Below are 27,438 nucleotides of genomic sequence, written 5' to 3'. Positions count from 1 at the left end.
CAGATCCCTCTGCTCCTGCACCCCTTTACTTTTGTATCCTTTGTTTTATATTGCTTCTCCTCATTCTTCCTACCAAAATGTATCACTTCCCTGCACTAAATTTCATCTGCCGTGTGTCTGCCCATTCCACCAGTCTGTGTCCTCTTGAAGTCTATCACTATCCTCCTAACATTTCACGATGCATCCAAGTTTTGTGCTATCCCAAATTTTGAAATTGAGCCCTGCACCCTCAAGTCTAGGTCATTATTAACTTGGACTTGGATACAGGGCATAATTTCAAAGTTTGCAGGTGACATGAAAGTTGGAAATGTAATAAAGAATGAGGACAAATAGTATTAGACCACGGGGGGTGGGTGGCGGGGGGAGAATAGACAGACTGGTGAAATGAGCCAACACATGGAAGATGAAATTTACTGCAGAGAAGTGTGGAGTGAATAGTTTTGAAAGGAAAATAAGAGATAATCTAAACTGCATAGTACAATTTTAAAGGGTTGCAGGAACAGAGAGAGCTCGGGTTAACATGCACAAATCTTTGAATGTGGTAGGGAAAGTTGAGAAGGCTGTTGAAGCATTCGGGATCCTGAACTTCATAAATAGAGGCATCTGATTGGATTTTCAGCCCTCACCCTGGCCGGGATTCGAGGGGGTGGGAGCTAAAAGTGGCCGGCCAACCAGCATGCTAGTTCCCTGGCTCCATCCTAGCTCTGGACTTTGTTACAGAGGCGGGGTTGGGAGGGGGTTTTGGCAGCAGAGCTACCTGCCTGCCAGCAGCAGGTAGCCAACGCAGCTCATTAAGAGCCACTTCAGGCAAATTAAAGGAGGCCAACTGGGATTTTCCAGTCAGCCTCCACATTCCCACAGCCAGTTTAGGTGCCTGGAGGCAGCTCCCGTTGGCAGGCTGGGGGGGGCCAGCGCTCCAAGTGGGCCTGGGTGCAGGAGCAGCCGCAAGACACCCTTTAGAGGTGTTCCGCCCCACAGTGGTGTACTGGCTACAAAACCCATTTTTTAGTTTAGATTTTAAGAAGTTGGAAAGAGGGCACCTCAATGTTGAAGAGCCCTCTCTTTTACCTGCCCTCTATCACAGCATGCTGTTCCTTTCAAGCTGGAGGGCCTCTGGCCCTGCAGCTTCGAGAGCCCGCCTGCTATCCTCTCCAGACCAATTAAGGGGGCACCACATTGAAAATCGCAATGAGTGTCTGTTCCTTCTGGAAGAAGGTTCGGGACCTGGCACAGTCCTGACCCCAGTTTCCCGACACCGGAGGGAAAATCTAACCCATGGAGTACAAAAGCGAGGAAGTTATTATAATCCTTTATAAAACGCTAGTTAGGCCTCAGCTAGAGTATTGTGTCCAATTCTGGACACCGCTTTAGGAAAGATGGCAAGCCCTTGGAGAGGGTGCAGAGGAGATTTACCAGAATAATACCCGAGATGAGGGGCAGTGAGGGGTGGTTCTCCTTAGAGCAGAGAAGGTTTAGAGGAGATACGATTGAGGTATTCAAAATCATAAAGGGTTTTGATGAGAGTAAATAAGGAGGAACTGTTTCTGTTGGCAGGAGGGTCAATAACCAGAGGATGCAGGTTTAAGGAGATTGGCAAAAAAAGGCTGATTTTTTTTAATGCAGTGATTCATTAATGTCCAGAATGCACTGCCTGAAAGGACAGTGGAAGCAGATTCAGTGATAACTTTCAATAGGGGATTGGATCAATACTTGAAGGAGAACAAAAATGCAGGGTTATGAGGAAAGAGCAGGAGAGTGGGACTAATTGGATAGCTTTCAAAAAGCCAACTCAGGCACGATGGGCTGAATGGCCTCTTTGTGTGCTGTATGATGCTTTGATTTTGGTACGGCGTGTCAGTACCTGTGCACAGTCTGAACCTCTCCCCATCCCAGTGCAGTCTGTCTCTTTTTAATTTTCAAAATTCGTTTCTCTTTGCATGTATTTCAGTGTAAAGGGGTTACTACTTGTTTTTCCCAGGTACACTTTTGCAGTGATGGGCAATGGCCTAGCCAGCCAGCTCAACAACCCAGATGTAAAAGTAGATATCACCAAACCAGATATGATGATTCGTCGGCAGATAATGGTGCTGCGAACAATGACCAATAAAGTGAAGAATGCTTATGATGGAAATGACATAACCTTCCGTGATGCAAGTGAGTAGCTTTTCCCAGTAAGAGCAACCATTTTCCTAATTGTGCCTTATTTTATTTGTTTTATATTTTGTTTGGGGGTGTTGGTGGGGGTATTGTAATGAGAACTTTTGGCCTATCAAGCCTGCAAACATTGCATCCCTCTTTGATGTGAAAGATAAGTGTGTTGTTTCAGGTGTTGAGGCATGCTGCTGTACAAGGCCTGCAGTAATTACCTGCCACTATCCCATTGTTGATTAAGGTTTTAAAAATCATAGAATCATAGAATGGTTACAGCACAGGAGGCCATTCGGCCTGCAATGTCTGTGCCAGCGCTCCCCTAGAGCAAATCACCTAATCCCACTCCGCCGCCTTTTCCCCATAATCCCGCACTTTTTTTCTCTTCAGATAATTATCCAATTCTCTTTTGAAGGCCTTGATTGAACCTGCCTCCACCACACTCTCAGGCAGTGCATTCCAGATCCTAACCACTCGTTGCGTAAAAAAAGTTTTTCCTCACGTTGCAGTTAGTTCCTTTGCCAATCAGTTTAAATCGGAGTTCTCTGGTTCTGGATCCTTCCGCCAATGGGGACAGTTTCTCCCTGTCTACTCTGTCCAGACGCCTCATGATTTTGAACAGCTCTATTAAATCTCCTCTTAATCTCCTCCTAATCTTCTCTTCTCCAAAGAGAACAGCCCCAGCTTCTCCAACCTATCAACGTAACTGAGCTTCCTCATCCCTGGAACCATTCTCGTGAATCTTTTCTGCACCTTCTCTAATGCCTTCACATCTTTCCTAAAGTGTGGTGCTCTGAACTGGACACAATATTCCAGTTGAGACTGAACCAGTGTTTTATATTGATCCATCATAATGTCATTGTTTTTGTACTCTATGCCCCTATTTATAAAGCCCAGGATCCCATATGCTTTCTCAGCCTGCCCTGCAATGATTTGTGCACATATACCCCCAAGTCCCTCTGCTCCTGCACCCACTTTAGAATCGTATCCTTTAATTTATATTGCCTCTACTCGTTCGTCCTACTAAAATGAATCACTTTACACTTAATGCATTAAATTTCATCTGCCACTTGTCCATCCATTTGACCAGCCAGTCTGTCCTCTTGAAGTCTATCTCTATCCTCCTCGCAGTTATAGGGAAGTAGTGACACCTAAGTTACAGGATAAAGGTAGCTGGGTGACCGTCAGGGGAGGGAAAGGGAATAGGCGCACAGTGCAGGGATCCCCTGTGGCTGTTCCCCTCAATAATAAGTATACCGTTTTGGATACGGTTGGGAGGAACGACCAACCAGGGGAAAGCCACAGCGGCCAGGTCTCTGGCACTGAGCCTGGCCCAGTGGCTCAGAAGGGAAGGGGGGAGAATAGGAGAGCGATAGTGATAGGAGATTCAATGGTTAGAGGAACAGACAGGAGATTCTGTGTTCATGAACGAGACTCCCGGATGGTATGTTGCCTCCCGGGTGCCAGGGTCAGGGATGTCTCGGATCGAGTCTACAGGATTCTTAAGAGGGAGGGGGAGCAGTCGGAGGTGGTGGTACACATCAGTACCAATGACAAAGCCAGGAAAAGGGATGAGGACCTGAAAAGCGAATATAGGGAGTTAGGTTGGAAGCTAAAAGGCAGGACGAGCAGAGTAGTAATCTCAGGATTGATACCGGTGCCAAGTGCTAGTGAGGCTAGAAACAGAGAGCGAGTGCAGCTGAACACGTGGCGACAGAACTGGTGTAGGAGGGAGGGCTTCAGATATGTGGATCATTGGGATACCTTCTGGGGAAGGTGGGACCTGTACAAGAGGGACGGGTTGCATCTGAACTGGAGGGGCACCAATATCCTGGGCGGGAGGTTTGCTAGAGCTCTTCGAGAGGGTTTAAACTAGTTTGGCAGGGGGATGGGAACCGGAGCTACGGATCAGTGGATGGGGTAGCTGTTGAACAGGCAGATACCAAGTGCAGAGAGTCTGTGAGGAAGGTTAGACAGTTGACAGGGCAAAGTTGCAGCCAGTATGATGGGTTGAAGTGTGTCTATTTTAACGCAAGAAGTGTCAGGAATAAGGGTGATGAACTGAGAGCATGGATCAGTACTTGGAGCTGCGATGTTGTGGCCATTACAGAGACGTGGATATCACAGGGGCAGGAATGGATGTTGGATGTTCCGGGGTTTAGATGTTTCAAAAGGAATAGGGAGGGAGGGAAAAGAGGTGGGGGAGTGGCATTGCTAATCAGGGATAGTATCACAGCTGCAGAAAGGGAGGTCGTCGAGGAGGGTTTGTCGACTGAGTCATTATGGGTGGAAGTCAGAAACAGGAAAGGAGCAGTCACTTTGTTGGGAGTTTTCTATAGACCCCCCAATAGCAACAGAGATACGGAGGAACAGATTGGGAGGCAGATTTTGGAAAGGTGCAGAAGCAACAGGGTTGTTGTCATGGGTGACTTCAACTTCCCTAATATTGATTGGAACCTCCTTAGTGCAAATAGTTTGGATGGAGTAGTTTTTGTCAGGTGTGTCCAGGAAGGTTTCCTGACTCAATATGTAGATAGGCCGACTAGAGGGGAAGCTATGTTGGACTTGGTGCTTGGCAACGAACCAGGCTAGGTGGCAGATCTCTCAGTGGGAGAGCATTTTGGTGATAGTGATCATAACTCCCTGACCTTTACTATAGTCATGGAGAGGGACAGGAGCAGACGAGAGGGGAAAATATTTAATTGGGGGAGGGGGAATTACAAAGCTATTAGGCAGGAACCGGGGAGCATAAATTGGGAACAGATGTTCTCAGGGAAATGCACGACAGAAATGTGGAGGTTGTTTAGGGAGCACTTGCTGCGACTGCTGGGTAGGTTTGTCCCGATGAGGCAGGGAAGGGATGGTCGGGTGAAGGAACCTTGGATGACAAGAGATGTGGAACAGCTAGTCAAGAGGAAGAAGGAAGCTTACTTAAGGTTGAGGAAGCAAGGATCAGACAGGGCTCTAGAGGGTTACAAGGTAGCCAGGAAGGAACTGAAGAATGGACTTAGGAGAGCTAGAAGGGGACATGAAAAAGTCTTGGCGGGTAGGATTAAGGAAAATCCCAAGGCGTTCTACACTTATGTGAGGAACAATAGGATAGCCAGAGTGAGGGTAGGGCTGATCAGGGATAGTGGAGGGAACTTGTGCCTGGAGTCGGAAGAGGTAGGGGAGGTCCTAAATGAATACTTTGCTTCAGTATTCACTAGTGAGAGGGACCTGGTCGTTTGTGAGGACAGCGTGAAACAGGCTGATATGCTCGAAAAGGTTGAGGTTAAGAGGGAGGATGTGCTGGAAATTTTGAATGATATGAAGACAGATAAGTCCCCGGGGCCAGACGGGATATACCCAAGGATATTACGGGAAGCGAGGGAAGAGATTGCCGCGCCTTTGGCGATGATCTTTGCGTCCTCACTGTCCACTGGAGTAGTACCGGATGATTGGAGGGTGGCAAATGTTATTCCCTTGTTCAAGAAAGGGAATAGGGATAACCCTGGGAATTATAGACCAGTCAGTCTTACGTCGGTAGTGGGCAAATTATTGGAGAGGATTCTGAGAGACAGGATTTATGATTATTTGGAAAAGCATGGTTTGATTAGAGACAGTCAGCATGGCTTTATGAGGGGCAGGTCATGCCTCACAAGCCTTATTGAATTCTTTGAAGATGTGACAAAACACATTGATGAAGGAAGAGCAGTGGATGTGGTGTATATGGATTTTAGCAAGGCGTTTTATAAGGTTCCCCATGGTAGGCTCATTCAGAAAGTAAGGAGGCATGGGATACAGGGAAAGTTGGCTGTCTGGATACAAAATTGGCTGGCCCATAGAAGACAGAGGGTGGCAGTAGATGGAAAGTATTCAGCATGGAGCTCGGTGACCAGTGGTGTTCCGCAGGGATCTGTTCTGGGACCTCTGCTCTTTGTGATTTTTATAAATGACTTGGATGAGGAAGTGGAAGGCTGGGTTAGCAAGTTTGCCGATGACACGAAGATTGCTGGAGTTGTGGATAGTGTGAAAGGCTGTTGTAGGTTGCAACGGGACATTGACGGGATGCAGAGCTGGGCTGAGAAGTGGCAGATGGAGTTCAACCTGGAAAAGTGTGAAGTGATTCATTTTGGAAGGTCGAATTTGAATGCAGAATACAGGCTTAAAGACAGGATTCTTGGTAGTGTGGAGGAACAGAGGGATCTTGAGGTCCATGTCCATAGATCGCTCAAAGTTGCCACCCAAGTTGATAGGGTTGTTAAGAAGGCGTATGGTGTGTTGGCTTTCATTAACAGGGGGATTGAGTTTAAGAGCTGCGAGGTTATGCTGCAGCTCTATAAGGCCCTGGTTCGACCACACTTGGAATATTGTGTTCAGTTCTGGTCGCCTCATTATCGGAAGGATGTGGAAGCTTTAGAGAGGGTGCAGAGGAGATTTACCAGGATGCTGCCTGGACTGGAGGGCATGTCTTACGATGAAAGATTGAGGGAGCTAGGGCTTTTCTCATTGGAGCGAAGAAGGATGAGAGGTGACTTGATAGAGGGGTACAAGATGATGAGAGGCATAGATAGAGTGGATAGCCAGAGACTTTTACCCAGGGTGGAAAGGGCTATCACCAGGGGGCATAATTTTAAGGTGATTGGAGGAAGGTTTCGGGGAGATGTCAGAGGTAGGTTCTTTACACAGAGAATGGTGGGTGCGTGGAATGCGTTGCCAGCGGTGGTAGTAGAAGCAGATACATTAGGGGCATTTAAGCGACTCTTGGATAGGTACATGGATGATAGTAGAATGAAGGGTAGGTAGTTAGTTTGATCTTAGAGTAGGTTAAAGGTTCGGCACAACATCGTGGGCCAAAGGGCCTGTACTGTGCTGTACTGTTCTATGTTCTAGTTCACGATACTTCCAAGTTTTGGGTCATCTACAAATTTTGAAATTGTGCAATGTACACCCAAGTCTTGGTCATTAATATAAAGCAAGACAAGCAATGGTCCTAACACTGAGCCATGGGGAACCCCACTATAAAGCTTCCTCCAGTCCAGAAAACTACCATTGACAACTAATCTGTTTCCTGTCACTCAGCCAATTTTGTATCCATGCTACTACTGTCTCATTTATTTCATGGCTGTAACTTTGCTCACAAATCTTTTGTGCAGTACTGTATCAAATGCCTTTTGGCAGTCCATAAACACTGCGTCAATCGCATTATCCTCATCAATCCTCTCTGTTACCTCTTCAAAAAACTCAAGCAAGTTAATTAAACACGATTTGCCCTTCACAAATCCATACTGGCTTTCTTTAATTAAACCACATTTGTCCAAGTGACTATTAATTTTGTCCCAAATTATCGTTTCCACAAGCTTTCCCACCACTGACTAGCCTGTAGTTGCTGGGCTTGTCTTTCCACCCTTTTTTGAACAAGATTGTAACATTTGCAATTCTCCAGACCTCTGACACCACACCTGTATCTAAGGAGGATTGAAAGATTATGGCCAGTGCCTCCACAATTACCATCCTTACTTCCCTAAGTATCCTTCGATGCACCTCATCCAATTCTGATGACTTATCAACTTTTAAGTACAGCCAGCCTTTCTAATACCTCCTCTTCATCAATTTTAGCCCATCCAGAGTCTCAACTATCTTCTCTTTCACCATGACTTGTGCAGCATCTTCCTTGGTAAAGACAGATGCAAAGTACTCATTTACTACCTCAGCATTTTCTCAGCCTAACCCCCAGAAATTGTTTCAAGTTGAAAGGGAGAAAAATCCTTAAATACAAAGTGCTTCTGTTTCTATTTGTACTGATGTACCAGAAACTCGTGAAGATTTTGCAAAACGAATCTTAAATGGTGCAACCAGCTTGATGTGGTATAAGTTGCTAATTGTTTTGTTCAAGATTTTGCCCATATTCTTTCTCCTGGTAATTGTGCCATTTAGAAAAAAATCAGTACAACGTGGTCTAATGCTACCATCTTTGCGATGTCTGGTGAGATGCAGTGAGCATTCTGTGTCTGCTCCACGAAACTATTCCATGCAATTGAAGTTAATTGTTGGCCCTGGGCCAGGCTACCAGTGCAGCAAACTATACCACCCCAGTTTCAGTTTTTAAGCGATGTTGTTTGTAAGCAGACTGCAATTAGTTCACTGGGGAGTAAGCCATCAGAGGATGGCACAACTAGAATGAATATAAAAGTTAACTGTTACTAAATAATTCACATTGAAATTGAATTGAGGGTTTTGACAGAAACTAATGGGCTCCGAAGGAATATGTGGAAGCTTTAGAAAGACAATCACACCCAGTGCAATATGTACAAAATGTAGTTTCACACTGAGGGAGTCTCTGGGTGACTATGAAGTTGCCCTGACTTAATTGGTGGCAAAAAGATGTTGCGTTGTCATCTCGGAAAATCTAGAGTGGATAACTCCTAGAGATATGTGACTTTCTTAATTGTGCCAGAACGGGTAGGGTATGGCGGCTTAGTGGTTATGGTACTAAACTAATAACCAAATCAAAAGGTTATGAATTCAAAATTGCACCACAGCAAATTATGAGATTGAATTCAACAAAAAATTGATCATTAAACTGCTGAGTTGTTGGTTCACAGTCCTTCGCAGTCAAAGTGATGGAAAGGGTCATTAACAATGCCATCAAGTGGCACTTACTCACCAATAACCTGCTCATCGATGCTCAGTTTGGGTTCCGTCAAGACCACGTGTCTTCAGATCTCATTATAGCATTGGTCCACAATCCACAAAAGAGCTGAATTCAACACTAATATAAAAGCAAAATACTGCGAATACTGGAAATCCTGCTAGTTCCAGCATTTTCTTTTTTATTGCTGAATTCAAGAGGTAGGGTGAGAGTGACTGCCCTAGACATCAGGGCAGCATTTGGCCAAATGTGGCATTAAGGATCCCTAGCAAAATTGAAGTCAATGGGAATCAGGGAGAAAACTCTCCGCTGGTTGGAGTCATAGCTAGCACAAAGGAAGATGGTTGTAGTTGTTGGAGGCCAATCATCTCAGCTCCAGGACATCACTGCAGGAGTTCCTCAGGGTAATGTCCTAGGCCCAATCATCGTCCGCTGCTTCATCAATAACCTTCCTTCCAACATAAGGTCAGAAGTGGGGATGTTCACTGATGATTGCACAGTGTTCCGTTCCATTCGCGACTCCTCAGATAGTGTCTTTGCCTGTGCCTGCATGCAGCAAGACCTGGATATTATTCAGGCTTGAGCTGAAAAGTGACGTGCACATCGCACAGGTGTTAGCAATGATCATTTCCAACAAAAGAAAGTCTAACCACTTCCCCTTTATGTTGAATGGCATCAGCATCACCGAATCCCCCACTATCAATATCATGGTGATCACCATTGACCCGAAACTTAACTGGACCAGCCATATAAATACTGTGGCTACAAGAGCAGGTCAAAGTTTGGGAATTCTGCAGTGAGTAACTCACCTCATGACTCCCCAAAGCCTCTTCACCATCTACAAGGCTTAGGTCTGCAGTCATAGTCATTACGGCACAGAAGGAGGTCATTCAACCTATTGAGTCCATGCTGGCTCTCTGTAGAGCAATCCAGTCAGTCCCACTCCCCCGCTGTGTCTCCATAGCCCTGCAAGTTTATTTCCCTCAAGTGCCCATCCAGTTTCCTTTTGAAATCATTCATCATCTCTGCTTCCGTCACCCTTGTAGGCAGCGAATTCCAGGTAATTACCACTCACTGCGTAAAAAGGTTCTTCCTCAGATTCCCCCTGCATCTCTTGCCCAAAACCTTAAATCTATGCCCCATAGTCCTTGTGCCATCAGCTAATGGGAACAGCTTTTATTTGTCTACCTTATTTAAATTGACCATAATCTTGAACACCTCCAACAAATCTCACCTCAATCTCCTTTTTGTGCAAGGAGAATAACCACAGCTTCTCCACTCTAACCTTGGAACTAAAATTCCTCATCCTTGGAACCATTCTAGTAAATCTCCTGTGCACCCTCTCAAAGACCCTCACATCCTTGCTAAAGTATCATGACAAGAACTGGATGCAATACTCAAGTCGTGGCCTAACCAAAGCTTTATGCAGGTTCAGCATAACTTCCCTTCTTTTGTACTCAATACCTTCTATTTATGAATCTCAATATCCCATCTGCTTTGCCAAATACTCTCTCCCTATAACCTGCCAGCTTCAAAGATCTTTGCACATGAACCCCAGGTGCCTCATTTAGTCTGTATTGCCTCTCCCCATCCCTTCTGCCAAAATACATTTCTATGTATTAAATTCCACCTGACACTTGTCTGCCCATTCCGCTAGCCTACCTATGTCCTGTTGCAGTTGATTGGTATCATCCTCACTGTCTGCCACACCTCCAAGTTTAGTATCGTAGGCAAATTTTGAAATTTTACTCTATTCCAATATCCAAGTCATTTATATATATTAGCAAAGCAGTGGTCCTAGCACTGAGCCCTGGGGAACTCCAATGTCTTGGTGTCCTCCAGTCTGTAAACTAACCATTTACGACAACCTTTTATTCTTTTATGGGATGTGGGCATCACTGGCAAGGCCAACATTTGTTGCCCATCCCGAATTGCTCTTGACAATTGAGTGGCTTGCCAGGTCATTTCAGAGAAGCAGTTAAGAGTCAACCACGTTGCTATGGGTCTGGAGTCACATGTAGGCCAGACCAGGTAAGGACGGCAGATTTCCTTCCCTAAAGGACATTAGTGAACCAGATGGGTTTTTACAACAATCGATGATAGTTCCATGGCACCATTACTGAGACGAGCTTTCAATTCCAGATTTTTATTCATTAATTGACTGCTATTCTGGGTGGGAGGGTGAGTTGTGAGGAGGATGCAGAGAGGCTTCAGGGTGATTTGGACAAGTTGAGTGAGTGGGCTAATGCATGGCAGATGCTGTATAATGTGGATAAATGTGAGGTTATCCACTTTGGTGTTCTCGTGCACCAGTCGCTGAAGGTAAGCATGCATGCAACAGGCGGTAAAAAAGGCAAATGGTATGTTGGCCTTCATAGCAAGAGGATTCGAGTACAGGAGCAGGGATGTCTTGCTGCAATTATACAGGGCCTTGGTGAGGCCACACCTGGAATATTGTGTGCAGTTTTGGTCTCCTTATCTGAGGAAGGATGTTCTTGCTATAGAGGGAGTGCAGCGAAGGTTTACCAGACTGATTCCTGGGATGGAGGGACTGATGTATGAGGAGAGATTGAGTCGGTTAGGATTATATTCGCTGGAGTTCAGAAGAGTGAGGGGGGATCTCATAGAAACCTATAAAATTCTAACAGGACTTGACAGGGTAGATGCAGGAAGGATGTTCTCGATGGTGGGGGGAGGCCAGAACCAGGGGTCATAGTCTAAGGATATGGGGTAAACCATTCAGGACTGAGATGAGGAGAAATTGCTTCACCCAGAGAGTGGTGAGACTGTGGAATTCGCTACCACAGAAAGCAGTTGAGTCCAAAACATTGTATGTTTTCAGGAAGGAGTTAGATATAGCTCTTGGGGTGAAAGAGATCAAAGGGTATAGGGCGAAAGCGGGAACAGGTTACTGAGTTGGATGATCAGCCATGATCATAATGAACGGCGGAGCAGGCTCGAAGGGCCGAATGGCCTACTCCTGCTCCTATTGTCTATGTTTCTATGTATTCTATTCTCATATCCTCTTTTTGCCAATCTTATTTGCCTCTTCATTTCCCCTCTCAACTTATTATATTTGGCCTGGTTCTTACTTGAAAAATTCATCTGACATGCATCATACACCCTTTTTTTTATTTCATCATATTCTCTATCTCCTTCGTCATCCAAGGAGCCCTGCCTTGGGTTCCCTTATCTTTTTCCCTTGATGGAATGAACCTAGCCTGTACCTGAAACATTATCTCCTTAATACTGCAGAAGCTGGAAATCTGAAATAAAAAACAGAAAGTGCTGGAAATACTCAGCAGGTCGAGCAGCATCTGTAGAGAGAGAAGCAGAGTTAACGTTTCAGGTCGGTTCTGATGAAAGGTCACAGACCTGAAACGTTAACTCTGCATCTCTCTCTACAAATGCTGCCTGACCTGCTGAGTTTCCAGCACTTACTGTTATTATCTCCTCCTTAATGATCACCCATTGTTCAGTTATGGTTTTTCCCTGTAAAGTTTTGGTTCTGTTTTACCCTGGCTCGATCCTCTCTAATCCCATTGAAGTTCACCCTCTTCCAAGATAGAAGTTGTACTGAGATTGTTCCTTGTTCTTCTCCATTCCTAATCTAAAGCTTATGATACAATGATAGCCCTTACCCAATTATTCTTTCTCAGACACTGGGTCCACTTGGCCCACCTCATTCCCCAGCACCAGATCCAGCAATGCCTCCTTCCTGGGTGGACTGAGAACATATGGTCAAGGAAGTTCTCCTGAACACATTTCCAAAATTCCTCTCCCTCCTTGCCCTTTACTCTAATGTTATCGCAATCAATATTTGCGTAATTAATATCCCCCAGTATCACCACTCTATAGTTCTTGCACATCTTTGTCATTTCCCTGTAGATTTGCGCTCTCACTACTTGGAGGCCTATAGTAGTGTGATCATCCCCTTTTTGCTTCTCAGCTCTAAAGCAACTGGCTTTTGTCCTTGCCCCCTGAAGGACATGCTCTCTTTCCAACACTACAATGTCTTCTCTAATCATTACTGCCACCCACCTCCCTTTTCTCCTTCCTTATCTTTTCTGAGCACTTTATATCCTTGAATGTTATGTGCCCAGACCTCACCATTTTTAAGTTATGTTTCTGTTATTGCCACTACATCATATTCCCACATGTCTATTTGTGCTTGTAACTCACCAACCTTATTCACCACACTTTGTGCATTTACATACATGTATTCTCAATACCTGCTCTTTACATCGTTAATACTGACATGTGCCACAACTTCTGGCTCACTCCCTTCCCCCTGCAGTATATTCTGCACCCTCTCTGTGAAATCCTTTACCCTGCTACCAGGGAGGCAACACACCATGCAGGATGCATGATGACAGTTACAGAAATGCCCGTCTGTCTTCCTAACTATGGAATCTCATATAACGACTGCATTTCTACTCTTTGCTCTTCCCTCCTGTGCAGTCCCTTGTCATTGGTGCCATGGTCCAGACGGCACTCCTTCAAGTGCACTCCCAGCAGTTCCCAATGCTGAGTATCGGTTTGAGTGTGGCAAACACCCTGAAGACCCCTGTACTTGCTGCCTCTTCCTACTGTTCCAGATGGCCACCCGTCTACTGAGCTCTTGCTGCCTGAGAGATGACCACCTCCTGCAACATATGATCCAGGAAACTGTGATTCTCCCTGATTCTCTGCAGCAGTCCAGCTGCCCCTCAAGCTTTGAAACCCTGAGCTTGAGCTCACGTAGCTCGAGACACTTCCTACACACATGGTCTCCCAAAACACATGAAGCATCCTGAAGTTCTCAAATGGCACAGGAATTGCAAGCCACAGGTCTCAGATGCCCATCCATGGTCTAAGAAATAATCTCTATTCCTACTTTTATAATCTAGTTAGTACCTTTATATGAACTATTAATTTTAATTAATGCCTGTAGACCTGTACTAATACTCTTATTAATTCACTAACTGTTATACTAACTCTGATTGAAATTTTATGATTAGTTTAACTAGCTAAACTTAAACTTCAACACAGCACTTTATAGTTTCCCAGTCCTAGTTTAAACCACTGCCCTAGTTTATAAAAAAACTTAAAACTCACCAACCAATCACTACCTGCTGTCCTTTGAAGCCGCTCCTTTTTTTGGACAACCCCATGGAAGGTCCACTCTTCCCCTGCTCTGATTTATCAGCCATCGCTGTTGCTGCCTCCAAGGAGTGTGATGGAATATTTCCCACTTGCCTGGATGAGTGCAGCTCTGACAACATTTCTGTCATTTCATTGTTCTGGCAGATTTCAACCATTGCAGATTGCATGCTTCAGATTGTTTTTGATTTATTTTAATGTGAGTCATTTCACAGATGTATGAGGAACCGTCAGAAAAAAAGTTTAATTGTTCTCTTTTTCCTTTAGGTGATGAAAGTAGTGGTGAAGAAAGTGGAAGTGGCTGCTTTGGGTTGGATTGCCAATCAGAGTTTGAGTTCAGTAGCACTGATGCTCCTTTGCTCTTTGGCCCCTTAGCACCTAAGAAAATGGATCCCAATGATTCTGCTCACTACAATGGCCCCTCTCAACTAATTCTATTTATTAGCTGTTCCATAATAGTCTTACAGCAACAGTTGAGTTAATCACACAAGTTGTAGAGAAGAATCTTTGCACATGGCTTTTTTTTTAAACAAACTACTCTCACTTGTACCATCTTGTGACTTTGACTTTAATTTTAAACTTTCTTTTAAGGTCTCAACAATGATGTATGGTTGCTGCTTCAATTGTATTCAGATATTATTGTGTTTAATTACATGATCCAGCCACTTGACCACAGGGCTTTCACACTTTTACAGATGGGCCCCAAAGTAAATGCAAACCTGTAGTTAATCTTTCATGCATTTTTAAAAAAATCTCATATCATGTTAAAGAAACAAGGAAACACATGTCTGCATTCAACAATTAATGTCATGGAGAATATCTGCACAGAAGCAAGCTTACATATCATGAAATCACATGGAATAATGTTGCACCTATTGATGAACAAAAGTACCTGCTATGTAGTTAACGTTTTTAATATCTGCTAGACACCTGGCATAATTTTCGATAGTTATTTTGGTTATATATAGTTGTGCAGTGATTCGAACTGTGAGTAGTGAGCCTTTTCATAAAGCAAAATGTTGTGTGACTTTGGAGATTGTTTTACATGTGTTGGAAAGAGGCTGCAGCAGAGGCACCAGAAATTGGCCAAATGTTAATGGTGCTTGATGTGTAGAGAAATTGGATTTTTTTTTTTTACAAGTGATAAATCTGGAAGTTAAATTTTGAAATTGGTGGCATGCTAAATCTGCCCTTGTGTCAGGTTTAACCAGGTGCCTGAATTTCCTACAGTTCGACAGCTGGCAGCATCCTCCTGGGATTTATTTCAAGCTGTAGAGTCTGAACACAAATATTGGTTTTGTTTTGATTCCTGCTTTTGTTGTAATATTGAATTTATTTTTATATCAGAATTTTAACTACTTGTAATTGCTAGCTCAGGGTCAATACATTGTTTTCTAAAATTCTGTTCAGCAATTTTGGAAGATTTTTCAGTCAACAGAAAACTGATACATATCTGCTGTTCATAAATCATCCTGGGGTTCTCATTTATCTGTAGCAACTGGTTATTAAATGTAAAAGTGATTTTTCTGAGAGAATAGATTGTATATAGCTGAGACACTGCTGAGTGCATAGCGAAAGATGTTGAGGTTTGCTATTCCTTTTAGACAAAATAGAATTTAGCCTTGGCTTTCTGAAAGGGAAAGAATGATTTTGTCTGAAATGTCCATTCATTGGCTGAAATTCAGCTGGAAAATCGGCAAAGTAATGGCATGGTTCTGAGGGACAGCCAACTCTCCAACCGCCTGCTGGATCATGTGCTTAACTCTCAAGACAAACTTGTAAATTTTGCATTCAATCATCCTGCAATCATTTTGCAAAAGCCTTTTATAATTCCAGGATTTATATTTTAATGTTGAGACTAATCATTTTGCGAATTATTGATTTGTTAGTTTGGTTTTAAACAAAGTACAAAATGTTCTTGTAAGTTGTGAAACATTTATAGCAATTGGCCTTCTATTGATGATGGTACAGAACCTGTACAGTGGGAAAGGTCACTATAGAATGCAAAAGATTCTTGAATAACTATGTGTGAATATCAGATTTATTGTACTAAAACTACAGAACCAACATCTAGAATCAACTTTAATCTACAGCCCCATTTGGATATTTTTTCACTTTGAGAACTTGATTAAAATTTCATACAGAAGGATTCGTTTTAATTGTGTGGCTGTCTTCTCTCCAATTATTTATATATCCACAGTATCCCCTCAGCTACCATACAAAAGTAATTACATTTACATTAGTAGGTAAATTTATAACCCATTAAATAATCTAGAGAGCTGGTTTTAATGCTGAGCAGAATGAGAGATTTTCAGTAAATGTGTTTGTTGAACAGATAAGTGATTAGTGTGAGGCTTCAAACTGCAGCACAAAGGAGAATTGGCAAGAAGGGAAGATTGAACATTTTAATTTGCACATTTTTAAGAATGTTTTAGTAAAAGTGAATGTGAACTCATGGGAATTGACTGGGAGATGATACTGAGTTTGACTAATCTGAGCAAGCTCAATTAACAATCAATGAAGCAGCATGGTTCATTAGGCATAGAAAATAAGAGCAGGAGTAACATTCATTATGATCATGGCTGATCACTCAGTAACCTGTTCCCACTTTCACCCCATACCCTTTGATCCCTTTCGCCCCAAGAGCTATATCTAACTCCTTCTTGAAAACATACAATGCTTTGGCCTCAACTGCTTTCTGTGGCGGCGAATTCCACAGGCTCTCTGGGTGAAGAAATTTCTCCTCATCTCAGGCAGTCAGTATTAGCCCCAATCTCCCACACCCTCCAATTCAACTTCTTCACATTTCCTTCAAGATAAACATTCAAAAGTAATCAAAATAGTTTAATAAAATGATAGGATCACAACTATAGAGGTAATGATGAAACTCCATTTAAATATTCTATACTGAAAAAGTTGACTTGTGTACGTAAACGCTCACTAGTCAGAGAACCCAGGGGTAAGGAGCCCGGAACTGAAGGAGTTTGGGGGCAGAGCAGCTGGGAGGGAGCACGAGTGTTGGAGTGAGGTTTTAAAAAAAGTTACATCAGCACAAGGGAATGTGATGATTGGTGAGTAGCTGCTGAGTTTTCTTTTATATAAAAAGTCTTCAGTTTATTTCTGTTTAATTAGTCTAATAAATAGAGGCATGGCAGGGGTCCTCAGTCTCATGGAATGCACATCCTGTGCCATGTGGGAACTTCAGGACACAACTCGTGTCCTAGGCAGCCACATGTGCAGGAAGTATTGGCAGCTGGAGAACCTTGAGCTCTGGGTTTTGGAGCTTGAGCAGCAGCTGGCATCATTGTGGTGCATCCGGAGGCCGAGTGTTTTGTGGATAGCACGTTTCTGGATGTGGTTGACCTGCAGCTTAAGGGTGTACAGGCAGAGACAGACTGGGTAAATGCCAGTTAAACAGGACCAGGCAGGTAGTGCACGGGTCCCCTAAGTGCTTCTCACTCTCCAACCGTTGTTCAGTTCTAAATACTGGTGAGGGAGTTAGTTGTTGTATGGAATAAAGCCAGAGCCAAGTCCATGGTACTGTGGGTGGCTTAGCTGTGCAGAGTGGGGGGAGGGTTCGGGTTAACCCCTATCCCTAACCCTTAACCCTAACCCTAACAATAACCCGAACTATAACTCTAACCCCAACCCGAGCCTTAACCCCCGAATCCTAACCCCCTTACCTGAACCCTAATCCAAGGCAAAAGAAGCCCTAAAATGCCAGTTTTGCTGCTCAGAAAGACGGACATATTCTTTGCATCTTTTTTTTTCCAAGTTCGCGGATGATGCAAAACTAGGTGGGAATGTGTGTTGTGAGGAAGATGCAAGGCAGCTTCATGGGGATTTGGACAGGCTTAGTGAGTGGACAGGAACATGGCAGATGGAATATAATGTGAAAAAATGTGAAGTTATTCACTTTGGTAGGATGTATAGATGTGGAGTATTTCTTAAATGGTAAGAGAATAGAAAGTGTAGATGTACAAAGGGACCTGGGTGTCCTTGTCAATTAGTCACTGAAAAGCTAACATGCAGGTGCAGCAAGTAAATAGGAAGGCCAATTGTATGTTAGCTTTTATCACTAGAGGATTTGAGTACTGGAGTAGTGAAACCTTGCTTCAATTGTATAGAACCTTGGTTAGACCGCACCTGGAGTACTGTGTGTGCAGTTTTGGTTCCCTTACCCTTAGGAAGGATATTATTGCCATAGAGGGAGTGCAATGAAGGTTCACCAGCCTTATTCCCAGGATGGTGGGACTGTCCTCTGAAAAGATATAGGGGAAACTGAGCCTGTATTGTCTGGAGGTTCGAAGAATCAGAGGTGATCTAATTGAAACCTACAAAATGCTTAAAGAGATAGGTTGATACAGGTAAGATGTTTCCCCCTGGTTGGGGAGTCTAGAACCAGGGAACATAATTTCAAAGTAAGGAAGACGCCACTTAGGACAGAGATGAGGAGATATTTCTTTACTCAGAGTATTGAGAATCTTTGGAATTCTCTACCCCAGATGGCTGTGGAAGCTCAGTCATTAATCTACAAGGCACACGTCATGAGTGTGATGGAATACTCTGGACTTGCCTGGATGGGTGTAGCTCCAACAACACTCAAGAAGCTTGACACTATCCAGGACAAAGCAGCCTGCTTGATTGGCACCCCATCCACAAATATTCACACCCTGCATCACAGTGGCAGCAGTGTGTACCATCTACAAGATGCACCACAGCAATCCACCAAGGCTTCTTAGCAACTTCCAAACCCATAACCTCTACCACCTAGAAGGACAAGGGCAGCAAATGCATAGGAAAGTTCCCCTCCAAGCCACACACCATCCTGACTTGGAACTATATTTGCGTTCCTTCATTTGCTGGGTCAAAATCCTGGATCTCCCTTCCTAACAGCACTGTGGGTATACCTACCCTACATGGACTGCAGCGGTTCAAGAAGGCAGCTCACCACCACCTTCTCAAGGGCAATTAGGGATGGGCAATAAGTGCTAGCCTGGCCAGCGTCGTCCACATCCCATGAACAAAGAAAAAAGAATTCAGCTTTTTGCAGTGGGGAGCTTCCAAAATATGGGAAGTGAGGGACATTTTCCAACATTTCGCCATGAATCTCATTTGAAGGCATTGGCTTTGATACATTTGGTGTTGGTTGGTAAAGGACTTTGGTCTTCCTGGTGTTCAGGTTAGGTTCCATACTATCGTAGGCTTCGGTGAACACATCAACTATCTGTTGTAGTTCTTCAGCATAAGCACTAACCTGTGCATCATCAGCATACTGTAATTCTATGACAGAAGTGGTTGTCCTGGTTTTGGCCTTCAGCTAGTTGAGGTTGAAGAGTTCACCATCAGTGCATTAGAATCATAGAATGTTTATGGCACAGAAAAAGGCCACTTGGCCCATCGTGTTTGTGACAGCCAAAAAACGATCCACCCATTCCAATCCCACCTTCCAGCATTTGGTCTGTAGTCCTGCAGACTCTTTTTGGATGAGCTGAGGGTTTCTGCCTCAACTATGACTTATTTTAGGAAATGATGATGGGCAGGTGAGTAGCAGAGGGAGAACATTTTGGTGGTAGTGGTCATAATACAGTCAGTTTTAACATAATTCTGTTAAGGACAGAGATAGAACAGGGGTTAAAGTTCTCAATTGGGGCAAGTCCAATTTTACTAAACTAAGGACTGATTTAGCGAAAGTGGACTGGAAAGAGCTACTTGAAGGTAAACCAGTGTCAGAACAGTGGGAGACATTCAAAGGGGAGATTCAAGGGATTCAGGGTAAACATGTTCCCACAAAGGAAAAGGGTGAGGCAGCCAAATCTAGAGCCCCATCTATGTCCAGGAACCTACAGGGTAAGATAAGGCAGAAAAGGAAAGCTTATGTCCGACACCGAGAACACAATACTACAGAAAGCTGAGAGGAGTATACAAAGTGGAGGGGTGAAATCAAAATGGAAATCAGGAAAGCAAAGAGAGGGCATGAAAGAATATTGGCAAGCAAAATCAAGGTGAACCCAAAGATGTTTTATCAATACATTAAGAATAAGAGGATAACTAAGGAGAGACGGGCCCATAAAAGACCAAAAAGGTAACCTATGCATCAGGGCAGAAGATGTTAGTATTGTTCTTAATGAATACTTTGCATCTGTCTTCACAAAAGAGGAGGATCATGCAGATATTGTAGTTAAGGAGGAGGAGTGTGAAGTATTGGATGTGATAAACAGAGAGAGAGGAAGTATTAATGGGATTGGCATCCTTGAAAGTTAATAAATCACCAGGGCCGGATGAACTGTCACCCAGGCTGTTAAAAGAAGCAAGAGAGGAAATAGCAGAAGTTCTGACCATCATTTTCCAGTCACTGGAGGATTGGAGAACTGCTGACATTTATAAAGAGCGTGAGGGCTGACTGAATAATTGCAGACCAGTCAGTCTAACCTTAGTAGTGGGCAAATTATTGGAATCTATTCTGAGAGGGACAGGATAAACTGTCACTTAGAAAAACACAGGTTAATCAAGCATAGTCAGCATGCATTTGTTAAGGGAAGATCTTGTTTGGCCAACTTGATCGAATTTTTTTGAAGAAGCAACAAGGAAGATGGATGAGGGTAATGCATTTGCTGTGGTCTACATAGATTTTAGCAAGGCTTTTGACAAGGTCCCATATGGCAGACTGGTTAAAAAAATAAAATCCCATGGGATCCAGGGAAATGCAGCAAAGTGGATACAAAATTGGCTCAATGGCAGGAAACAAAGGGTAATTGTTGACGGGTGTTTTAGCAACTGGAGGGCTGTTTGCAGCGGCGGTCTGCAGGGCTAAGTCTTGGGTCCCCTGCTTTTTGTTTTATATATATTAATGATTTGGAGGTAAATATATGGGGCATGATCAAGAAGTTTTCAGATGACACAAAGATTGGCCATGTGATAGATAGTGAGGAGGATAGCTGTAGGCTGCAGGAAGATATTAATGGTCTGGTCAGATGGGCTGAAAAGTGGCAAATGGAATTCAACTTGGAGAAGTTTGAGGTGATGCTTTTGGGGAGGTCAAACAAGGCAAAGGAATACATGATTAATGGGAAAATACTGAGAATTGTAGAAGAAGTGAGGGACCTTGGAGTGAATGTCCACAGATCCCTGAAGGCAGCAGGGCAGGTCGATAAGGTGGTTAAGAAGGCATATAGAATCCTTTCCTTTATTTGCCGAGGTATAGAATACAAGAGTAAGGAGGTTATACTGGAACTGTATAACTCATTGGTGAGGCCACAACTTGAGTACTGTGTGCAGTTCTGGTCACCTCATTACAGAAAGGATGTAATTGCACTAAAGAGGGTACAGACGAGATTTACGAGGATGTTGCCGGGACTGGAAAAATGCAGCTTTCAGGAAAGATTGGATAGGCTGGGGTTGTTCTCCTTGGAACAGAGAAGGCTGAGAGGAGATTTGATTGAAATGTACAAAATTTGGGGGTTGGGGTCACGGCATTAGGCCTTAGGGTTGGGGGTGTTTGGGTTACGGCTGGCTCTGGGGGGGGGGGGTGGTGGTGAGGGTTACCTTGATGTTGGGTCCGTCATGGTTGCTGCAGGTCTGGTATCAGGGTCAGTTTCAGGGTTTGGTAACATTGGTGTTTATGTTAGCATCAGGGTATTTGGGCAATAGGGGTTTGTCCAGGTTCAAACCATGATGTGTGTAACCGATTATGACGTTTGTCATATTTGGCCTAGTCCATTTAGGCTTTCTGGTTTTAGATTATGAATATTATTTAATTGGGTTGTCCAGTCAACCAATTTGTTTTTGATAGATGAGCGACTCGTTAGGGTTAGGGTTGGGCAATTGGGGTGGGAAAGCCTCCTCTCTTGTGTTTGTATACTCATTTCTTGAGTTTCATTTCACTAGCAGCTGCCACTTCTATTCAGCCCATGCGTTCAGTTGGTATCCGTCTGCTTGCCTTTCCAACTAGGATTACAAATGCTTCCCAACGTTTCACTGTCCACTAAGCTTCATCAGGGGAAATGGATTCTCTGGCATCACTGAGCACGTTAAGACTAGGGTTAGGGTTAGGGAGATAGGGTTAGGGGTTAGGGTAATCAGGCAGCAGGGGTGGGAAAGCCTCCCTTCTTGTGTTTATATACTCATTTCTTGAGTTTCATTTCACTAGCAGCTGCCATTTTTATTCGACTCACGCCTTAAGTTGGTGTCCATCCACGTCCGCTTGCCTTTCCAGCTCGGATTATCAATGGAATTGGAATAAAAAGCATGTACTATTAATTTTGCGATGAGTATATCTAATTGAAGGATCAGTCGTGTCTAAGGGCTGGCCAAAGTTTGGATTTTAGGGTGAGGGCCATCAAGCAGATTCAGAGGTTAGGTCAGGGTCCGCATCCGGGTCGGGGGTGTTTTTTTTTGGGTAGGTTAAGAATAGGTGGGGAGGGGGGGTGGTTGGTTAAGAATAGGTGGGGGGTTGATGGGTTAGGATGAGGCTTAGGCTTGGGTTTAGGGTTAGGGTCGGGGGGTTAGTGTAGGGGGGTTTAGGGTTAAGGTTAGGGTGGGAGGTGGGTTAGGGTTGGGGGTTAGGGTTGGGGGTGGTTAGAGTTAGGCGGCGGGTTAGGGTGGGTTCGGATTAGGATTGGGGGTAGGGTTAGGGTGGGGGGGTTAGGGTTAGGATTGGGGGGGGGGGTTTTGGGTTAGGGGGATTAGGGTTAGGGTAGTGTAAACGGGCAGCAGAGGTGGGAAAGCCTCCCCTCTTGTGTTTGTATACTCATTTCTTGAGTTTCATTTCACTAGCAGCTGCCACTTTTATTTGGCCCACGCCTTGAGTTGGTGTCTGTCCACTTGCCTTTCCAACTAGGATTACGGATGCTTCCCAACGTTTCACTGTTCACTACAGCTTCATCAGGGGAAATGGGTTCTGCATCACTTGGACAGTCACAACGGAAGGCGTGTCACCTTAAAGTTAGGTTAGGGTAATCGAGCAGCAGGGGTGGGAGAGCCTCCCCCCTTTTGTGTTTATATATTCATTTCTTGAGTTTAATTTCACTAGCAGCTGCCACTTTTATTCGGCTCACGCCTTAAGTTAGTGTCCATCCATGTCCGCTTGCCTTTCCAGCTCGGATTATCAGTGGGATTGCAATGAATAGCATGTGCTATTAATTTTGCAATGAGTATATCGAATTGAAGGATCAGTCGTGTCTAAGGGCTGGACAAAGTTTGGATTTTAGGGCGGGAGCCATCAAGAAGATTCAGAGGTTTGGTCAGGGTCCGCATCCGGGTCAGGGGTGGGGGTGTTTTGGATAGGTTAGGACAAGGTGACTGGGGGGGCGGGCGGGGTTTGGTCGGTTCAGAATAGATGGGGGGGGGGAAGAGTTTGGTCGATTAGGACTGGGCTTCGGCTTGGGTTTAGGGTTCGGATTGGGGGGGTTTAGGCTTAGGATTGGTGGGGGTTACGGTTAGACGGAGGGTTAGGATTAGGGTAAGGGTTAGGGGGTTTTGGGTTTGGGTTCAGGTTGGGGGGTAGGGTTAGGTTGGGGCGGGTTTGGGTTAGGCGGATGATAGGGTTAGCGTTAGTTGGGGGGTTAGGTTTCGGGTTGGGGGGTAGGGTTAGGATGGGGCGGTTTAGGATTAGGGAGGATTTGGGGGGTTTAGAGTTAGGGTTAGGCGGATGTCAGGGTTGGGGGGGATTTAGGGTTCGGGTTAGGCGGGGGGTTTGGATTAGGCTTAGGGTTAGGGAACAGTTAGGTTTAGGGTGGGGGGGTAGGGTTTGGGTGGGGGGGGTCAGGGTTTTTTTTTAGAACATTACAGCGCAGTGCAGGCCCTTCGGCCCTCGATGTTGCACCAATCTGTGAAACCATCTGACCTACACTATTCCATTTTCATCCATATGTCTATCCAATGACCACTTAAATGCCCTTAAAGTTGGCGAGTCTACTACTGTTGCAGGCAGGGCGTTCCACGCCCCTACTACTCTCTGAGTAAAGAAACTACCTCTAACATCTGTCCTATATCTATCACCCCTCAACTTAAAGCTATGTCCCCTCATGTTTGCCATCACCATCCGAGGAAAAAGACTCTCACTATCCACCCTATCTAACCCTCTGATTATCTTATGTCTCTATTAAGTCACCTCTCCTCCTCCTTCTCTCCAACGAAAACAACCTCAAGTCCCTCAGCCTTTCCTCGTAAGACCTTCCCTCCAGACCAGGCAACATCCTAGTAAATCTCCTCTGCACCCTTTCCAAAGCTTCCACATCCTTCCTATAATGCGGTGACCAGAACTGCACGCAATACTCCAGGTGCGGTCTCACCAGAGTTTTGTACAGCTGCAGCATGACCTCGTGGCTCCGAAACTCGATCCCCCTACTAATAAAAGCTAACACACCATATGCCTTCTTCACAGCCCTATTAACCTGGGTAGCAACTTTCAGGGATTTATGTACCTGGACACCAAGATCTCTCTGCTCATCTACACTACCAAGAATCTTCCCATTAGCCCAGTACTCTGCATTCCTGTTACTCCTTCCAAAGTGAATCACCTCACACTTTTCCGCATTAAACTCCATTTGCCATCTCTCAGCCCAGCTCTGCAGCCTATCTATGTCCCTCTGTACCCTACAACATCCTTCGGCACTATCCACAACTCCACCGACCTTCGTGTCATCCGCAAATTTACTAACCCACCCTTCTACACCCTCTTCCAGGTCATTTATAAAAATGACAAACAGCAGTGGCCCCAAAACAGATCCTTGCGGTACACCACGAGTAGCTAAACTCCAGGATGAACATTTGCCATCAACCACCACCCTCTGTCTTCTTTCAGCTAGCCAATTTCTGATCCAAAGCTCGAAATCACCTTCAACCCCATACTTCCGTATTTTCTGCAATAGCCTACCGTGGGGAACTTTATCAAACGCCTTACTGAAATCCATATACACCACATCCACGGCTTTACCCTCATCCACCTGTTTGGTCACCTTCTCGAAAAACTCAATAAGGTTTGTGAGGCACGACCTACCAGTCACAAAACCGTGCTGACTATCGCTAATGAACTTATTCTTTTCAAGATGATTATAAATCCTGTCTCTTATAATCTTTTCCAACATTTTACCCACAACCAAAGTAAGGCTCACAGGTCTATAATTACCAGGGCTGTCTCTACTCCCCTTCTTGAGCAAGGGGACAACATTTGCTATCCTCCAGTCTTCCGGCACTATTCCTGTCGACAATGACGACATAAAGATCAAGGACAAAGGCTCTGCAATCTCCTCCCTGGCTTCCCAGAGAATCCTAGGATAAATCCCATCTGGCCCAGGGGACTTATCTATTTTCACACTTTCCAAAATTGCTAACACCTCCTCCTTGTGAACCTCAATCCCATCTAGCCTAGTAGTCTGAATCTCAGTATTCTCCTCGACAACATTTTCTTTACTGTAAATACTGACGAAAAATATTCATTTAACGCTTCCCCTATCTCCTCTGATTCTACACACAACTTCCCACTACTATCCTTGATTGGCCCTAATCTAACTCTAGTCATTCTTTTATTCCTGATATACCTATAGAAAGCCTTAGGGTTTTCCTTGATCCTATCTGCCAATGACTTCTCGTGTCCTCTCCTTGCTCTTCTTAGCTCTCCCTTTAGATCCTTCCTGGCTAGCTTGTAACTCTCAAGCGCCCTAACTGAGCCTTCACGTCTCATCCTAACATAAGCCGCCTTCTTCCTTTTGACAAGCGCTTCAACTTCTTTAGTAAACCACGGCTCCCTCGCTCGACAACCTCCTCCCTGCCTGACAGGTACATACTTATCAAGGACACGCAGTAGCTGCTCCTTGAATAAGCTCCACATTTCGATTGTGCCCATCCCCTGCAGTTTCCTTCCCCATCCTACGCATCCTAAATCTTGCCTAATCGCATCATAATTTCCTTTCCCCCAGCTATAATTCTTGCCCTGCGGTATATACCTGTCCCTGCCCATCGCTAAGGTAAACCTAACCGAATTGTGATCACTATCACCAAAGTGCTCACCTACATCTAAATCTAACACCTGGCCGGGTTCATTTCCCAGTACCAAATCCAATGTTGCATCGCCCCTGGTTGGCCTGTCTACATACTGTGTCAGAAAACCCTCCTGCACACACTGGACAAAAACTGACCCATCTAAAGTACTCGAACTATAGTATTTCCAGTCAATATTTGGAAAGTTAAAGTCCCCCATAACAACGACCCTGTTACTCTCGCCCCTGTCGAGAATCATCTTCGCTATCCTTTCCTCTACATCTCTGGAACTATTCGGAGGTCTATAGAAGACTCCCAACAGGGTGACCTCACCTCTCCTGTTTCTAACCTCGGCCCATACTACCTCAGTAGACGAGTCCTCAAACGTCCTTTCTGTCGCTGTAATACTCTCCTTGATTAACAATGCCACACACCCCCCCCCCTCTTTTACCATCTTCTCTGTTCTTACTGAAACATCTAAATCCCGGAACCTGCAACATCCATTCCTGCCCCTGCTCTACCTATGTCTCCGAAATGGCCACTACATCGAGATCCCAGGTACCAACCCATGCTGCAAGCTCACCCACCTTATTCCGGATGCTCCTGGCGTTGAAGTAGACACACTTTAAACCAAGTTCTTGCTTGCCAGTGCCCTCTTGCGTCCTTGTAACCTTATCCCTGATCTCACTACTCTCAACATCCTGTACACTGGAACTACAATTTAGGTTCCCATTCCTCTGCTGAATTAGTTTAAACCCCCCCGAAGAGCACTAGCAAATCTCCCCCCCAGGATATTGGTACCCCTCTGGTTCAGGTGAAGACCATCCTGTTGTAGAGGTCCCACCTACCCCAGAAAGAGCCCCAATTATCCAGGAAACCAAAACCCTCCCTCCTACACCATCCCTGCAGCCACGTGTTCAACTCCTCTCTCTCCCGATTCATCGCTTCGCTATCACGTGGCACGGGCAACAACCCAGAGATAACAACTCTGTTTGTTTTCGCTCTAAGCTTCCACCCTAGCTCCCTGAATTTCTGCCTTAAATCCCCATCTCTCTTTCTACCTATGTCGTTGGTGCCTATGTGGACCACGACTTGGGGCTGCTCCCCCACCCCCTTAAGGATCCCAAAAACACGATCCGAGACATCACGAACCCTGGCACCTGGGAGGCAACACACCAACCGTGAGTCTCTCTAGTTCCCACAGAACCTCCTATCTGTTCCCCTAACTATGGAGTCCCCAATGACTAATGCTCTGCTCCTCTTCCCCCTTCCCTTCTGAGCAACAGGGACAGACTCTGTGCCAGAGACCTGTACCCCATTGCTTACCCCTGGTAAGTCGTCCCCCGCAACAGTATCCAAAACGGTATACCTGTTGTTGAGGGAAACGGCCACAGGGGATCCCTGCACTGCCTGCCGGTTCCCTCTCCTTCCCCTGACGGTAACCCATCTACCTACTTCTTTTACCTGAGGTGTGACTACCTCCCCATAACTCCTCTCAATAACCCCCTCCGCCTCCCGAATGATCCGAAGTTCAT

The 27,438-nt window shown here is 44.8% G+C and overlaps 1 protein-coding gene across 1 annotated transcript in view; it reads left to right on the top strand.

Annotated features, from left to right (window-relative positions):
- LOC137377454 (glypican-6-like) overlaps positions 1-16,070 on the top strand; it is a 351,856-nt gene extending 335,786 nt beyond the window's left edge. Inside the window, exons 8-9 of the mRNA XM_068047033.1 lie at positions 1,979-2,154; positions 14,192-16,070. Coding sequence (XP_067903134.1) covers positions 1,979-2,154; positions 14,192-14,406 — 391 coding nt within the window. The 3' untranslated portion in view covers positions 14,407-16,070. The remainder of the gene's footprint in view (positions 1-1,978; positions 2,155-14,191) is intronic.
- The last annotated feature ends 11,368 nt before the right edge of the window (positions 16,071-27,438 follow it).

Source organism: Heterodontus francisci, chromosome 15 (genome assembly GCF_036365525.1).
Source record: "Heterodontus francisci isolate sHetFra1 chromosome 15, sHetFra1.hap1, whole genome shotgun sequence".
Taxonomy (NCBI): domain Eukaryota; kingdom Metazoa; phylum Chordata; class Chondrichthyes; order Heterodontiformes; family Heterodontidae; genus Heterodontus; species Heterodontus francisci.
The sequence above is the reverse complement of the archived record's forward strand: the minus strand, read 5'-3'. Positions and strand labels throughout refer to the sequence as shown.